Source organism: Physeter macrocephalus, chromosome 7 (genome assembly GCF_002837175.3).
Source record: "Physeter macrocephalus isolate SW-GA chromosome 7, ASM283717v5, whole genome shotgun sequence".
NCBI classification, from domain to species: domain Eukaryota; kingdom Metazoa; phylum Chordata; class Mammalia; order Artiodactyla; family Physeteridae; genus Physeter; species Physeter macrocephalus.
In genome coordinates, this window is record NC_041220.1 from 20,844,902 (window position 1) to 20,863,740 (window position 18,839).

General features: G+C 35.6%; 1 protein-coding gene across 2 annotated transcripts in view; it reads right to left on the bottom strand.

Annotated features, from left to right (window-relative positions):
- PPP3CA (protein phosphatase 3 catalytic subunit alpha) overlaps positions 1 to 18,839 on the bottom strand; it is a 306,748-nt gene that overhangs the window by 20,097 nt on the left and 267,812 nt on the right. For both annotated transcript variants that reach the window (XM_007106627.3, XM_007106628.4), the window contains exons 9-10: positions 14,696 to 14,821; positions 12,177 to 12,251 (exon numbers count right to left, since the gene is read on the bottom strand). In XM_007106627.3, coding sequence (XP_007106689.1) covers positions 12,177 to 12,251; positions 14,696 to 14,821 — 201 coding nt within the window. The remainder of the gene's footprint in view (positions 1 to 12,176; positions 12,252 to 14,695; positions 14,822 to 18,839) is intronic.

Genomic DNA, 18,839 nt, shown 5'->3' on the forward strand with positions numbered 1-18,839 from the left:
CTCTTAAACCTTTTAATTCAAATTCTGAGAAAATAATACAGAAAACTCACCACTTTTTCAAACTTTTAAAAAGATAACAAAGTTCATCTCTGTAAGAAACCTATACTACTTGAAAGTAAAATTTTATTATGATTATTTTTAAGCAGAGTTTAGACAAGTCTCCAGATTTTATTTTTCGACACCATAGGGCAATTACTGAATTTGAATACAGGTTATTGATAGAACAAAGCATAAAGTGCTGAGATAAGAAATATCTTTTGTTGTGTTATATTAAAGACAAAAATCAGTTTGGTTTCCTTTCAAAATCAGCACTTTGAAATATGATACAATGCAAAGACAGAATATGTCTTCAGATGCCTCTAAAAACCTTGCATAATTGGTCTTTATGGCTCTTTACAAATGATGGTGAAATTATAAGTATACAGACTGTCTTATCTGGGAGAACACATGTCCCTAATTGACACCCATTAAGGCTATGAGGCCAAAACATGTACTATAACCCCTAAACCTTATTTTCTTGTCTTTTCTTTCTCTGACCTAGTTTAAAAATAACAGATCTTGAGCATCTATACCTCAACCAAGCAAGGCTATACAGAAATTACTTAAACATCTACCCAGTTTTGCCCTTGGCTGTGGTGAACTTGACAAGTGCTTCACTATATTTTTCTATACCACCAAGCCCTTGAGTCCTGGGATTTAGGGACAGCACCATAAGCACTGAGAAATTGTGTTCATTCTGATGGACTGACTTTAAAACTGTGGCCTTTACATTTTTTACTCATGCATCTACAAAAGTATATCCTCCAAAGAATACTATTCTCACCTCCAAGTTTAAATAACTGCAAGGAATATAATGTTGTAAACATTGCCATTTTAAAATGAAATGACTATACTACTTTTAAAAATCAATGGCAGGGCTTCCCTGGTGGCGCAGTGGTTGAGAGTCCGCCTGCCGATGCAGGGCACGCGGGTTCGTGCCCCGGTCCGGGAGGATCCCACATGCCACGGAACGGCTGGGCCGGTGAGCCATGGCCGCTGAGCCTGCGCGTCCGGAGCCTGTGCTCCGCAACGGGAGAGGCCACAACGGTGAGAGGCCGGCGTACCGCGAAAAAAAAAAAAAGAAAAAAAGAGAAAAGCAACTGAGAGAGAAGAGGTGGGAAAGGAGAGGCTGCGGTGAGCCTTGCAGCTCAGATGAGTTCCCAGGCTGATCATTTTTAGGAATGAGGACATATGGAAACTGAGGATGTGAAAATAAGATTCCCTTACTCCTCTTGAAACTTCTTTGGGTAACCCCAATGGTCCATATATTCTGGCATGAAGACAGCTGCTCTATCAAGAATCAGATTACTCACTTTCCAGAGGTGACAGTTGTTGGAAGATCTCCTTGACCAGCCATGACTTGAGAATCCTGCATTGCTGATCCATTTAGGGTCAGTGCTGGTTAAATCTAGTCCAAAGAGACTGGGGGTGCTGCCCCTCACATAATAGCTATATGAATGCTTACGTAGGTTACTCTATTAGGCAGAGAAAAACACCCTTAGGATAGTGAATTTTAAAAATCTCTGTAAAAATTCATCCTTTTGAGGATTACAACCTAAAATATTTGGAATACCTTTCTAATTTTAATTCTAACAGTAGCATATTACGTATCCACAGGTGATAAAATGGGACATACTGAGTACTCATTCCAAATCACTCCAAACCACATATTCTGAATTTCTTCCATATGCTTTTTTAGCTCAACTAAAATCTCAGCATGTAATAGCATCTACGATGGTGTGATATTTGGCATAAGGCTATTCTGTCTTATATGTCATTTTGAAAGTGACAGATCCTTGAAAATATATATTTTTTTAAATAAAAAGACTCTTCTGTGTAACAGATTTTCAAAAAGGCCAGTATAGCCTAGACAGTTTCTTCCACCTTCTCTTGTCATAAAACATAACTGAATTCTTCGGATAGGAAGTCTTAAAAATGTACAGACTACTCCCAAATGTCAAATAACTGTCATTATTTGGTTACCTTAAATATGTAGTTAAAAGATACTTTCGTTTCCAAGTGTTAATTTGATTCCGTGGACTTTTGTTCTCTGAGACATTGCGCTCCATCTGTTCAATGATTCCTTGGTAGACTCGCAGAAATTGGCTATGAGTATAATTATAACTTGGGTAAAAGTTAAAGACTTTAAGGTAGATTAGGAGGCTTCGTTGATTTTTCAAGAAACTATTATATATTCAGCCTATGTTTCAAGAAACTATCATATATTCAGCCTATGCCTTACCGAGGACTTTCAGTTTATTTATATTTACCAAAGTAGAAACTAATAGCATGTGAAATCTCATTTGGATTGAACTCTTTATCATAATAGAAATGCATCAGTTTTATAAACTGGCAATGAAAATAAAAGCGAAATGAAATAACAAAGGTCAAGCTAATAATGTAGATGTATTGTCTATAGGAGAAACAATCATAATGTCTGGATGTTTAGTCTGTCAGGATTATTTTGGATATAGATGAGGACTTAACAGTTGAAAAAGGTATTTATTAAGGACCTAATTGTGCATACATGCTAAATGCTGGAAGAAAGCATTTAGACTAGAATTTAATTCTGGACCCTTATGGATTTATAAATTTATCAAATAGTAGAATGATATTTAAATGTTATCTCTGAAATTACAGAAATTGAAGGAAAAAATAAACCAATATAGTAAAATATCATGTTTGATTGTCCCATGTGTTATACCCTAGATAGAAAGCTAATTGAGTACCATTTGACAGCACGACAAAAAAGCAGGCTGAAAGACGTAATACTGCTCCAGTCGTCTGACAGCAGAGGATGGTCAAGGTGCTGGCATGTTACTGAGCTGATCTGAAATAAAGCCACTCGAAGATCTTCTGATGCTGTTCAAGAACTAGGCAGGGTGTTTTGTCAGTACAGGGGGGATGTAGTGAAGATTTTGCCCAAAAAGGTAAATAGGGAAATGAGCATTAGGTTCTGGCCAATGATCAATGCACAGGCCTGCAGAGGCAACTGAAACAGACAGAATGGTTCTCAGGTCGTGAGACTTTAACATCACTGAAATATATTATTATCTTATCAGAGGAAAGGGATATGCCAGTCAAAAACTGTACTGGTCAGCTACAGAGGCATAAGAAAGAAGAGAAGCCGAGGCAAACATCTGACACGTCTAGGGAAGTACTGTCCAGGGGCCAATGGCCTTTAAGTATTCTGGCCTTACAGCTAGACTTCAGATCATAAATACCTGGCTCATCGACTTCTTTTAAGACAAATGAATAAACTGGCATGTGAGAGGCAGAATAGCACAGTGGTGAAGAACTCGTGTTCTGGAGTAAAAGACCTATTGAGTCTCAGCTCCCCTATTTACAGGCTGTGCTACCTTGGATAAATTACTAAGCTTCTGTAAGTCTCACCCTCCTCATCTAAAAAATGAGGAAGGTTCTAAGTGCTTTATTTGTATTATTTTGCTTGGTAAGTTGTCGACCTAAGGTCATCAGCTGGGAAGTGGGGAACCCAAACCAGGATTCATTACAGTAGCAGGCTGGTGATCTACTTCCCAGGTGGGTGGAAGAATTACCTAAGTTAATTCGTTCGTTCATCCTCCACATTCAACAAACACAAGTGCCAGGTACTGTGCTATCTGCTAAAGCACTTAGCATAGATCATTGGTATACAATACTCAAAAATGTTTGCTCTTTCTATTGAGAAGAAGGAAGTGCTTGTGCAGAAGTGAATATTTCAGTTCTTCTAACAGTTACATTTCTCACTGTAAATTAAAAGGTTGATTGTGTGATCTTCATTAGTATCAAGTTGCTTAAGTTGGGGCCCCAGTCGTGTTTTGTGCCAACCAGGCTAAAGGCTGGGCCCCAGATGATGGCCAGTTCACTAGGGGAGAAGGGGAGAATCCAGGATGCTGCTGGCTTTGCTTTGAGGCAAAAAAATAGACCGCTTCACAAAGATGGGCTGACCAAAGAAAATCAAGATTATCTGTTTCTTTAAAATTCTAAGAAAAACTGGAAGAAAGTTTCATAGCTTCTCGTAAGCTAGGAGTAAAGATGAAAGAATAAAAGGGATTTTTAGGAGAGCGAAAATAGATTACCCTCATAGAAAAATATTTTTAAACTTTAGATTTTCTGAGCATTCATTAAACTTTTTCATATGGCCTTTAAACCTGCCATCTGAGATCAAACAACTATAAAGAGAATGTTTTACAAACTTCAGACTTACAACAACGACTGTCTGCTGTTGTTCAATCAATTATTAATTATTCTCATATAAGTACAACCTTCAGATTAAGAAGTTGGACCCATAAAATGCTTTAGTACAAAGAGAATCACGTAAGCTCTGCCAAAAACGCATGAAAACTGGATCTTATTTTCTTATGGTATCAATTTTCAGCAAGCTGACATTACCCCCTTTACTTCTCTCTGTGAAGAACACTTCTTTCATGTGTCAATTACCTCAACCTCGTGTGTGAGAAGTAAAGTTTTTCTAAAATAATAGAGACATACATATACACAAAATCTTTGCCTTTGTTGAAAAAAGAGCGCTCTCTACTTTAATACCTTTCAGATAAAGAATACATTAAGGTTTATAAAGCCCATGCTTATTTCCCTTCTTATTATACAACATGGACTTCCTTCTCAAATAAATTTTATAAATACATTTAATCCAAGTGTATGCTTAGATATGCAATAGCTAATGTTTAATATAAGTTGGCCAATGTCACCATAAGTTGAAGGAAAACTCAAATGCTACAAAAAACAATGATTTTTAAAACTGTGAATATTGTATATGTGTATAGTATAGGTGTCTATGGAATACAGTATAAACTTCTAGAATATTATTTTACTGCAAGCATTTTAGCCAATGGTGGACATTACCCAACCAATTAGCTCTAATAGGGAGATGACTGTTTTTTTAACATTTAGTTCGTTCTGCAAAGTCTGCACTTCTGTGCAATGTGAAAATTATGCCAGCTAATATAACTCATTTGTGCAAAATCATGTAGTACAATAAGAAGAGAAAGCAGTACTTTTAATGTCTATGTCACTGTATCATTTAAATTGGCAACCTAAAAAGATTTTAATTATTGTAATCACATATAAGTCAAACTTGATGATATTGACTACAATATGATGGATAACCAGCTACCTTGTTTGATAGTCCCGGCCCCAAAATATCAATAGCCGTATATATGATGGGAGTTCATACCCTAGTACCTAGTAAATGTCTGTGTATTTTTTTAGACATGTTTCAGTTTTAGTGATATAGTGGATATAACTATTTGTTTCCTTTTTATAGCATAACCCTGATGAAAAAAAGCAGTTACCTGTACTATAAAGGGTACAGAGTACCAAGGATACATTTATAGTGACAAAAATGATTTAGCCTCTATATTACACACTGAAATATTAAGTAATTGAAAAAAATCAACAATAAACTGGAAGGTAATTAACAAAAGTCTGACAAGCAACTACAAAGCCTTTTACAAAGTATTGACTAATCTTTCTTTTTATAGATGTCATCCTTTCCTTTCTCCAATTACATCATGCAAACTCAGTTATTTTTAAAAGATAAGAGAACTTAACACTGGTGAACTGATACCCATCTTTGCATATAATTTTCTGGAAAAATTATATGGATTTCTCACACAGCCATACTTCTTAAAGCAGTAAAATACATAAAGTGCTTTTCTTTTCCTTGTCAGAAGTAGAAGAGAACGAGAAAGAAGTCCTTTATGTCTCCTCCTTCAGTTATCAAATATTTTATCCCAATCACACCCCTTCCTGGAAGCCTCTAAATCCTCTGTGAGACCAGCATATTTAAAATTGTTTTCTCATTGCACTAGACTCTCGGCTTAGTGAAGGCAGAGATCATGTGTTTGTTTGCCACTGAATACACAGAAAAAGATATGTCATGAATAAATATTTTTACATGGAAATAAAAATATAAGATAGAAATATAACATGGTATCAAAATTAGGGTACTCTGAATTTTATTTTAGTTTTTGGCCTTCTAAAAAATGATTTCAATTTTCTATTTTAGCTATTATAAAAATGAAAACAAAGTTTGCTATTTGCCTCTTTTCAATAATCTGTTATCTGACAAAGTTATGCCCTAATATTTCACTTTCTGGTTTTCTGGTCAGATTTATATCTCACAGTAATTTTTCTGCATTTGGTGCAAATATTTAAAAATAGCTGCTGCCTGAACTGCTCCACAATCCTGGTTCTTACGCTTTCTCCCCCATCACTCCTTTCTCTTTCACTTGTTTGTCTTTTTTCTCCAGCTTCATAAAGAAGGGATAATTTTACAGATTGGTCCTCAATTTTCTGATATTTCCTTCCACATCAGTAACTTTGGAGGCCTGTTTGACTCTTAGTAGATTCGGCTGTGACTTTTAATTCAAAGCCTCTGTCACCAGACCCGATTTTGTCCCCAGTCTCCAGGGTTCCATTTCCAAATCCTGCCTGGGCATTTCCAGAGTCATGTGTGTACTCAAACTCATGTCTGTCATTGAACTCCTTTCTCCCTGAAACGGATGAAGTTTTTCCATTAAGTGTTCTCATCCTCCTAGGTACCGAGGTTTGAACCATCCAAATCCACTTTTGTTCCCTTTGCCCCACTGATACCATAGTTGTAAGCCCCTTGACCAGCTCTTTGGAGTAGCTCCCTTTTCCTTTTATCATTAACACTATCATTGTTCCGATCTAGTCACCTCCACTTTGAAATAGTTAAGTTCCTAAATTATACCCCAACTAATCCTTTGTTCTTTCTCCAAGCATTTTCTTGGGAAAAGTATTTGCTGCTTCTCAGACACTGCTTTTAGGATGTTACTCCTCTGTTCACCAATGGCAGGTCATGCTTCAAAGTTGATAGAACAAGAATCATGTCGCCAAAGTGAGAGAGTGGCATGGACATATATACACTACCAAATGTAGGGTGGATAGGGGGAGGGAGATGCAAGAGGGAAGAGATATGGGAACATATGTATATGTATAACTGATTCACTTTGTTGTAAAGCAGAAACTAATACACCATTGTAAAGCAATTATACTCCAATAAAGATGTTAAAAAAAAAAAAGAATCATGTCGCCACCATGCTGCTCAGGGCTCTTTTTTTGTATGTCTAAACATGTCTTTGTATTTTTTATATTAATATGTCATATTTTTCTCCCAAACTGCCAATTATTATCAGACACACAACATTTTTTCACATTGGGAACATGAAATATGAGATGCTGAAATGAGTTGCTCAGAAATGACAATAATTACAGCCACAGGAAGAGCTCTAAGCTAATGGCTCTTAGCGTATGTGCTGCCAGATGCACAAAGCAGAGGGGAATTTTTAAGATGAAATTCATCTTAAACATTCATCATGGCAAATATACACAGCTTCGGTAGAAAATGATATACCTGAACCCTATATAGTGGTATTCCTCAAGGACCCATAAGATGCCACGCTAGTCCTACTAATTCCCAACTTTGTACTTTAAAAAGTTCTGTATGGTTTTTTAAAGCTAAACAGAAAGCAGTGGGGAGACACTCTGGAACCCGTGATATTAGATCTGAAGAATTATCTAATAATTCAAAGCAGATGATGGGAGATAATTTTCTTGTATACAATTTAGATGGTTTCGTAGAGGCATGCAAAAAACTGCTCTGATCCCATATTCAGTGACTTGTCTGTGGTTAACATTAGGATAAAGCAAAAATGTGGATAAAGGATAAGAGTTCCACCATGTGGTTTGCTCCTTAGATGAAAACAGAGACATAAATTCTAATTTAATATTAAGTCTTTCCAGGGCAGCCTGAAACTATATTTGGCTTAAAATGTATTAGTTTTATTATTTTTTTCTTTCCTTTCTTATTCTACAGGATTTCAGTTATACCTCCACAATTCTTTCCTGTTAGCCAGACTTACCACATATCATAGTTTCAAATATAACTTGTATATATATATATATAGATAGATAGATAGATATAGATAGATATATATAGATAGATAGATAGATATAGATATAGATATATAGATATATAAAGTGATCTCAGAGTCTAAGATTTTAGAACTAAAAGAAAGTTCCAAATAAATATTTCTAACTCATGAAACTGTCATTAGGTTTCTAATGCTTACTGCTATTCCAGACTTCCTTATTATAATAATGAACAGTAAAGAAAGTTCTGTGATGCAGATTGCTTGATTTCTGTCAGCTCCCCCCATCCCCCCGCCAACACTTTGGGATCACTTACTAATCCTTGGTCTGAAATGAGTCTTCCTCCTTAATGAGAATCAACTACCAAATGAGATACATCTACTTGGATTTCTTCCTTCTTTGAACTGTTCTGGTGAATAACAAACCCAAATTGAAAACAGACTATCATTTTATCATCCAAAATCAGAAGTGGAAACAGGAATCAAAGACCCCAATACATATAAACTAGATCCTCAAAAGACATTCACTTGGTATTAAACTGCTTCAAAACTTTACAAGATAAAAGAAGTTTTGTATTTTATTTTCAACATAAAGGAACCATCGACCAATATAAAACAGTGATCTTTTCCTAGATAGGCTATCAAATTCCTTTATTTGTAAGGCAGAAGCTAAGGAGGAGAGATTCATGACATGATTTCTACCCAGCAGAAGCCTAGGCGAGCCAGGAAACTCGGTCTTCTCAGATACAATAAAATTTTTCACATTATCAAACACATAACTTCTTGGAGTAAATTGAGGTTAACAGAGTGGAACAAAACTATTTTATTTGCTTTGACTTTCATGGCCTAATAATAATGTAAAAATCTTTTTTTTTAATTTTATGGATATTTAACAGAACGAACTAAAGTATAAGTTTAGCTATTAGTGTTGTTCTGTTAAAAAAAAAAAAGCATCATGCTGTTTAAAAAAAAAAAAAAATTCAAGCACTGTAATCACAGGTTATGGAAAGTTCAAGAGCCTGAGAACCAGGCAGACATTGGTTTGAATCCAGGCTCCATAACTTCACTAACTCTGTGACCTTAGGTTTTAACCTCACTGCCCTGAGTCTGGCTACCTTCATATATAAAACTGGGATAATCATAGCACCTATATCAAAAAGTTGTTTTGAGGATTAGAGATAATATAAATCACCTAGCAAATTTCCTTAAAGTAAATGATAGTTAATAATTACAAATTTTTGTTGGTCAAAAGGTACAATTAGCAAAGAGTTAATACATATAAACGACTTAGAATGATGCCTAACACATAAGTGTTAGCTGCTGCCATCGTCACCGTTAAGTGGTAAAGGGGAGCTGACAGAACATAAAAGAAAAGAAGCAAAATTAATCCCACACCTATACTCCTCAAGGACAGGAGGAGAATTTCTGTCTGCAATAGACTTTATAAACACGAAGAAGTCAACTTGATAAGATACACAGATAGGCATAGTCTGTAAAGGCACCATTACTACCTTGGATTTTGCAGCTTGATGTTGGATACTAAGCAAAATATTGAGAAGGGTTTGATAAGGACTCATCAAGAGATGGCTCCCCTTTAGAAGGAGCAGGAAGTGCTTTAATTAAGTCCTTTGATGTCTTCTGATTCCTGCTTTCACCTCTGGAGCCAACCACAAGCCCAGGAGCCTGACAGGCAGAGCAAAGGGCCAGCCCCCAGAGAGAGACAGATTCTGCAGGCTGCCTGCAGGAGGAACAGGGTGGGAGAACTGGAACCTTTATCCTAAGGTTGAAAATAATATCACACAAAAAAGAAGAAAAAAACTTAAATATATGTTCTCAATAAACTATTGTTCCAAAAAGAGTTAAAAGAGTTCTGGGAAGATTTATAAGTTGTTCTTTGAGTACCTTTGAGGAAATCCATAATTTTTGTGCCGTGTTAAAATAAAGCACTAAAGGGCTTCCCTTCCCTGGTGGCGCAGTGGTTGAGTGTCCGCCTGCCGATGCAGGGGACGCGGGTTCGTGCCCCGGTCCGGGAAGATCCCACGTGCCGTGGGGCGGCTGGGCCCGTGAGCCATGGCCGCTGAGCCTGCGCGTCCGGAGCCTGTGCTCCGCAACGGGAGAGGCCACAACGGTGAGAGGCCCGCGTACCGCAAAAAATAAATAAATAAAGCACTAAAGAACATTTCTGATGATTTACTCTGAAATGTATAATATTCTAAGTTAAACATATTTTTTAATTAAAACTTTTACTTCTCTTTTCTTTTTTTCCTTAGAGGGTAAATTTGTGAGATTTGAACTGAAAAATCCCATATTTTAGTCCTGCTGTTTCTCTGCAGGACTAACCTAAGATTTAAGCATGGTAGTAAGATTTCACTGGTCTGGTTAGAAAAAATTCTTCCAAGTGCCTTGAAAAGGACATGCACTCCTATCATTGGAATAAACAAGCTAAAAAGCAACTGCTGATGAGCACAGCACATTGATTGGAACTAATAATTTTAAAGCAGAGGAAGTTCCAAAATATATCCTTTCATGTAAGTGACTGCATGGGTGGATAAAGAGAACTCACTATAAGTGAAGTAAACACTGAGGTGGTCTTGGTAATACTACTTGCACTGTTGAAATGTGCAGATACTTTTGGCTATAGGACCTGGAAGCACAGAGTAGGTACTCAATATATATTTGCTGAATGAGTGGGTTAACATATAATTATAATTATATGCAGGTTTACTTATTCTATTGAATATACCATATGTTGTATATTTAATATGTTGTCTATACTATAATTATTGGTCAATAAACCTGACTGAAACAGAGATTTGTTAACAGAGATGCATCACTACATTAATGCTAATTAATCTTTCTTTTGAGGAATAACAGGAACATAGCGAAAGGCATCTATTGCAAAATGTCTGTTGACTTTTAAGATTTAGATTCCACCACATTAGTATTATTTCCTGAGGAAAAAAAAGCCTCTTCCTAATCTTCCACTAGGAAGATTAATATTTCTTAAATGATATCACTATCCCTGGAAAAGTTAATGATGGCAAACTGTGGCTATAACATATGAAACATCTAGAATCTGGATAAAGCACAGAATATCCACCGAGCTTCTGAATATTTTAAAATATATCAATATATTTACTTAAGTGAGTTCTTACTTAAACCATGAGATGGTAGGAATAATTGTACACTTAAATTGTATACTTAAAATTTACCTAAGTATATACTCTCTATTTATATGAGTGTACGGACACTTTTATTTGACTTTTGCCTACAGAGTTATGTATTCTGCATTCATAGATGTGACCTGTAGTAAGCCCAAGTAAATATGAAATCATGCTGTTCAGATAGTAACTTTTGGAAAGGGCCACATTCTTGCTTCATTTTATCCAAGTGCAGTTTTTAAAGGTAAAAATTTTATCAATTTAAACTTGCCACAATATCTAGTTTCCACTGGTACCTTCCCCCTTTACTTGACAATTTGTCTTATTTTATTGATATTATAATGTTTCCGCATCCGTCTCTCTAACCAGACTGCAACTTCTTCTTAGGTCTTTAATGAACTTTGGAATCCCGAGTGCCCTGTGCAGAGTAGGTACTTAGTAAATGTTTATGGAAGTGAACTTTGCACTTTCCTCCTCCAACTACATTTTTTTGTAAGCTTCCATTCATTTTGGGGTCCTTTTGTAAGAGCCAGAGTAATATTTTCTATCTTCATTCACCTCATGAATCTTTTGTCTTTTATAGAAAGTGTATTCTTCAAGGGTAACTGAATACCAAATAGTATCTTAAAAAACAACAATAAAAAACCTCATAGCTTATTCATTAATTATTATAGACATGAAAAAATATTGGGGTTGACATAAATACCAATATACCAATGTGTAAGTATCTTCTTTTATCATAGACATCAAAATTTGAATAATTGACAGAAACAACCTCACTAAAAGAGCCAAAAAACTCACTTAGCAATGTGAGCTACCGAAAGATGTTTATTAAAGTAGGTCACAGCTTCAACTATGTTTTCAGGGTAAGGGGAAAAGTCTCTCAAGTTTTTTCTTGCATTTTTTCAAAGCAACTAGAAAATATAATAATATCTTTCATTCTCAACAGTATGTTATGATTTACACATCTAAATCTTAGAAATTTATTCTTAGGGTTACCTACGAGACGCCAAGTAATTACTTGGCAAACAGCATTAGCACAAAGGCTCAAGGCTCTTACCATCAAATCCATCTTCTTCTGACCCTAGTTCATCATCTGAGCAGATGTTGAGGACATTTACCAGCATCTCAGTCACTAAAGAGAAAAAGGAAAGAAAGAAAGAAAGGAAAAAAAAGTCTACATTTTCTACTATAACCTTAATTATTACTCTGGCACTGTTAATGACCAGTCTTAGCAATAACATTCTTACCTATATTGAAGATGGAATTTCCTGCAAGTAGTTTCTATAAAATTCAGACCATAAAAGATAACAGGCTTTGTGTTTCTATGCAGACTTTATATTTTTAAAATTATTAGCTCATGCCTACAAAATCTAATGGTGACATTTACCAGCTATAGGTCAATAGACAGTGGACAAAAGAAAAATGTGGATATGAATATACTATAATCTATGAAGGAGAAAATGGTTACTTTTGAATTTTTATTTATTTGTACAATGATGCTGCTAGATTTAGACCAGATTGCAAACTTTATGTTCACAGGGACCGAGTGAATGCTAGATCTCTTTTTAAAATTTTTTAGTCCCCCAGAGAACCCAGAATAGGATAGAAATGTGGTTCTGTGTTTAAGAAAAACTGATGATTGATGAACTAATATATTTGAGGTAGTTGTGAGAATACTGATTTTAAAAAATGAATGTGTTGAGATATATATATATACACACATACATATATATGTATACACATACACAACATTAAATTTCATTTTCAAAAAGGTTTTACAAATGAAGCTCAGATAAGTTTAATAAGAAATTTACTTGAGTAAATAGATTATAAGAGGGCTGTATAAAAGCATTATACACAGAAAATTAGTACTGCAACACTTTACACTAAGTTACATGTTATTTGCATTGAACGTTTTAAAAAATTAGGTTGCGTTCTATCATGAATGTGAAAAGAAGCCTGCCCACTATTTCTTCAAGAGTTACTTTTTAAAATCAGTGTTCTTCTAGCATTGAAGATATATGATAAAGAGTAAAACTTCATTGGAGCCAACATTAACTCAGAGCTTCAGATTAATTATCAAAAGTAAATTATGTACACACTGCTATATTTAAAATGGATAACCAACAAGGACCTACTGTATAGCACAGGGAACTCTGCTCAATGTTATGTGGCAGCCTGGATGGGAGGGGAGTTTGGGGGAGAACGGATACATGCATACGTATGGCTGAGTCCCTTCGCTGTGTACCTGAACTATCACAACATTGTTAATTGGCTATACTCCAGTATAAAACACAAAGTTTAAAAAAAAAAAAAGAAAAAAGACGTAAATTATGTACACGAATATATTAATACATTCTTTTATAACAGATGTTCAAAATCTGAATAATTAATGGAAACAACCAAAATGAAGGGTGTTCAAGGGTAGCTGTCAGGATTCTCAGTGCTTCTGTGGCCGCGCTGTGATCTGACGGGTGCAAGGAAGTGGTGACATGGAGTAGTACTGGGAACATTTATCAGAAACTATTAAAATTTACTTTTGACTTATTTTGGTGTTGAAAGGGGAGACTTCTTTGCTGACAATTCATAGATTCTCGGGTTTAATTGTTTTTAGAATATTTAAAGAAAAAATACATTGACTGTAGGAAAATAAATACTACACATAGTAATATATTACACATATGTATTAATAGAAACAAACAAATATTTCAGAAGAATGTACAGCTTTTCTCTAAAATCCCCCCATAAGACATCATTTTTCTGAAACACGTGCAAGCTCTTATGTTTATTACAATGCACATTCACCTTCTCTGTGATGCTCAAGATGTTGCAAGAGGAATGATCCAGATTATCACCATTAAACCTCCTGAACTGAAAACGCAAGTTCAGTGGGTGCAGGCCTTTCCCCAAAATTTTTGTTGAGGTTTAGGTCAAAATATAAAAACCAAATAAAGGGAGAATTCTTCTGTAAACCTGGGGCATGCTAATAAACAACTTTTTAAATGTAAATTTGTCTCACCTTATACTAATGGCCACCGTATTTTAAATGAACTATTTTTTTGTTATTGTACATGTTGTGTTTCAAAATATTGTAGCCATTAATCACTTGCGTACAATGATTATTATTAACATCAGAAATGTGAGGCAAGCACAGTTATTTCAAGCTTTTAATTTGACCAGTCGTCTATAAAATAAAATTGTACTTTTGAATTATAATGCAAAGGGGTAAGAAAAGAAGGTAGCCATTATAGCTTGAAGCCCATCAAAACTACGAATCTGTTATTTTTTATTTTTTCTGTTATTTTTTAAAGGGTTGGATTATTCTAATGAGGTTATAGAAATTATCTTAATATTCCTCATTTCTTTTATTTCCCCTAATTCCACTCATTGCATGTTGTTAATAGCATATACAGTGACATACTTTCAAATCACTGCTCCTATGGTGAAGCTTGTGAGTTTTACTGGTTAGGCCAAAGTGTTTCTCTTTCTGACTGTTTCATGGTAAAAAAGGCCACATTACCTCTCCTTCCTTCCCATACCGTTTTATTAAGAACATCTCAGGATTCCACAACACACCTTTTTCCCCAACAAATGGCAGGGACCAAGTGAAAACATCCATGAAATTTGGAAGCCAGTATGGATGAGGAGAACAGTTGAATTGCCTGATATTCATGACATTGTTCTCATACTTCAATACTGCAGCTGAAAACAACAAAAAGAAGGACATTAGATTCATAAGCACATATTTCTGCTTCTACACATGGCTTGAGTTGATCAAGGAAATTCAACTATGTATTTGACTTAAGTTCCAAAACATCAAGGCAAACAGCTTCATTGGTCATGAATGTTTATTTAGTTATGGATTTAAACTTCATTCAGTGTAATATCTAACTGCACAATGTATAAATACTATACACGAAATGGCATTATAGTTTGGCAAATATTTATATAAGATAGTTAATCAAACGTCAGGAACTGGATCAAGCTCCTTTTGCAGCCAAGAACATTTTAGTCTTATTTAATACCTGGTGACACTAATAAAAGTGGCATAGCTAAGTTAGTGTGATATAATTTAATAATATCCTCAAATATTTGAACAGAATTTATATCTATTGTTTTTAAAGCACACTTTTTTCCAATACAACTCACAATAGTTGTACAAAATAGTTTAAATTAGACTGCACTCTTGACTTAATAAAGTAAAATGTTTGGACTGAATCCTGCCTTAAATAATATGCTGATGTCTGACTCCACCCTTGACTTCTGAAAAGGATGCACCATCCTCAAAAATAGGAAGATCAATCTGCCTGCTTCACTCTGCTTTGCCTGGTATCTGTAGGTTGGATACACATTGACATGGGATGTTATGGCTGCAGAGATGTTAAGAGCATAGCTAGTCTCACTTCTAACCAGGTTCAAACCTCATCTATAGCAATCGGGACACAGGGTGAGCAGGTGTCCGTGAATACTTTCAATGAAGCAAAAGCTATCTGTTTTAATAGGGTCATCTCCTCTATGGATAAACAATTTTAAGTTGTAGGAAATTCTCAGGGTGAATTTAAACCTTCTTTACTACTTACTGATCCTAGTTCTGCCTTCTGGAAAAATACAGATCAAGTATACTTCTGTTTCTAAATGACAGTCCTTTAAATATTAAGAACAATACTCTCATACTGTACCTTGCTGAGCTTTGGCAAGATTTTACTGTTATTATCCTATCATAGCATGATTAGCATTATATTAGCAGAAACGACTGAACAGATCCTAGATGCTGTCAAATGAGTTTTTCTTGGTTTTGTTTGGCGGTTTAAAATATAGAAAAATTAATCATCTCATGACTTTCTAATTTTTAGACTGACTTTTATATGTGGAAGATGTTATAGCATGTGATTGCTATGCATAAAGATAGCCCTTAAAAATCGATTTTTTTGGAAAAGTTCCTGGGAGTTTACTGGGTTTGAGCTTTGCATGAATGTCTGCACTAATATCTTACTCAACTACTTATCGATATCTTTAACATAACATTGCTTTCATAACTCTGCATTTTCCTTCCTTCCACCTGGAATGTTTTCTCAGAAACCTCTGAATTTCCAAATTCTTCCCATCCTTCGGTGCCCAGCCCAAACACTATCCCCTCTGTGAAATTTTTCTGATTTCCTCTGGTGGATGTCTCTCCTCTGAATTCCAAAAGCCCTTGACTTACAGCTCTATTTGCATTTATTATTCAATTTTGATCATAGCTATTCTATGTATATATGTATATATCTAACGTCTCCCTACGGCTGTAAGGACAAGTACCATACAGCAGGCTTTCTATCTTTATGTTTCACATACCACCTTCTTCGCATAGAAGCTCAGAAGCTAAGGATACATCTTGATATTTCCCCTATAATCTTTGTCAAGAAAATTCTTCCTAATCCCTTTGACCCTTCCTCATATGAGACCGCTTCTAGAGCCTTTCCCCCATCTTGCTTATCCTATTCTGGATGTATGCCACATCATCAATGCTACTGTTAAAGTGCGGCTCAGAACTAATATAATCTTGGTGGGTTTGATCAGTGCAGAGCATGGGAACGACGTATAGCTTTCTGTGATTTGCGTGCTACATACATCATATTGCAGCTGAATAATAAGTGGATGTTTTCAGCAGCTTGAAGTTAACAAAAATCATACTTAAGAACAGTGAGGTTTTTTCCTTTGAATCCTATTTCAGGCTGACCAACCCAGTTCCAGGGAACAGAATCACAGATGGTTTGGGGACAAGAATTACAGATAATGCAATCCACACTGATATGGAGGGAGTTACTGTTTTTCTTCCCATGGAATGCTGAATCCTGCATACACTTCTGTAAACCTGTTCTTCTTTGCATTAGCCTATCATTTATGTGATATGTCATTTGGCCTAAGGATACATTCACATAGTATTAGAAACATGCAAAATGAAAAAATCATGGCAAATTACAATATCAATACTTCGGATCTGCCAGATGGGAAAGGTGAAGTACTTCCCGCTTTTGCTAACTGCTCCCTGAGCACTGGCTTCATGGAAAAGGTCTTTACCATTTTTTAATACTGCATATTATTGGCAGAAATGGATCCTCCCATCTTCAAAAGGATCTCTTAAGGTTCTAAGTCGTCTTGGTGAAGAGTAATTTCTCCTCTAAGTCCACTCCTCCACTTTTTATTAGTGTTAGGTTGGTACAGTAGGAAGAAGGAAAATAAGTGTTATAACTGACAGTACCCCAGATGAAAGAGAGAGGCTTTCTATAATACGTCACTTAATCCTTACTACAAATCTGAGAAACAGATGTGACTGCCCTCATGTTATAAACTAAGGATTTGAGGTCAAGAAATGAAGTGACTTTCTCAGGATCATGCAACCAGGAACCAACTGGAAGATCTCACTCCTATTCAAACTCAGCTTCTACTGACACCAAATCCATTCCCTTTCCACCATTCCCTCTCCCTCTCCTAAATTATAAATGTATGAATTCTAGTCCCAGCTGTTATACTAATTTAACTTTGAATATGGTATTCATAATTAAAGAGGTTTTAGCTTTTTGCCAAAACACATGTTTGAGAAAAGTGAAATAGGCTGCCCATTCACAAGTGTGGATAAGGCTTATCCACAATAGATAAAGCAGAAGTTCCGTTTTGTAGCTGGTGAGACAAAGCATTTATTCATTCGACATTGGCTCCACACAATTTATCTGCGTGCCTACTGATAAAGCAGATACTGTTTACAGATTTTATTTTTGTTTATTAACAGCAGAAATAATACCATTTAACAGCAGCTACGTTTTCTAAGCATCTGCTCTATACCAGGCACTATATTTGGTCTTTTATAATCACAAATCTTTGCAATCTCTCTCAAAAGTGATTCTTACTTGCATTTTCAAAATAAGCAGAGAGGTTATTTAATAGCCCAAGGTCACACATCAGAAGCAGCAAACCTCAGTTTGGGTTTGAATCTGAAGTGCCTCAACTTTCCAGTATTCCACAATATTCTCACCCTTCTCCTTCCACATTTATTCTTTTTTTTAAAAAAAGGAGCACTGGACTGGAAGGCCAGGCGCCCAGACCGAGAGATGGATTCTGTCATGAATTATAAGACACAAGGTCACTTAATGTCTCTATGTCTAAATTACCTCACCTCACTACATGGGTTTATCCAGATAACTTATATGACCTCTTCCAGACCCAAATGATGTTCACAAACTTCTGGAACAAAGATCTCATCATTAACACAAAGACTCATGAATATTCTCAGTAATTCTAAGAGGCTATTAATAGAACGTTTTTCTTATTTTTCTATAAAAACAAAAATAAACAAATGGGACCTAATGAAACTTAAAAGCTTTTGCACAGCAAAGGAAACCATAAACAAGACCAAAAGACAACCCTCAGAATGGGAGAAAATATTTGCAAACGAAGCAACTGACAAAGGACTAATATCCAAAATTTATAAGCAACTCATGCAGCTCAATAACAAAAAAACAAACAACCCAATCCAAAAATGGGCAGAAGAACTAAATAGACATTTCTCCAAAGAAGATATACAGATCGCCAACAAACACATGAAAGAATGCTCAACATCATTAATCATTAGAGAAATGCAAATCAAAACGACAATGAGATATCATCTCACACCGGTCAGATTGGCCATCATCAAAAACTCTAGAAACAATAAATGCTGGAGAGGGTGTGGAGAAAAGGGAAC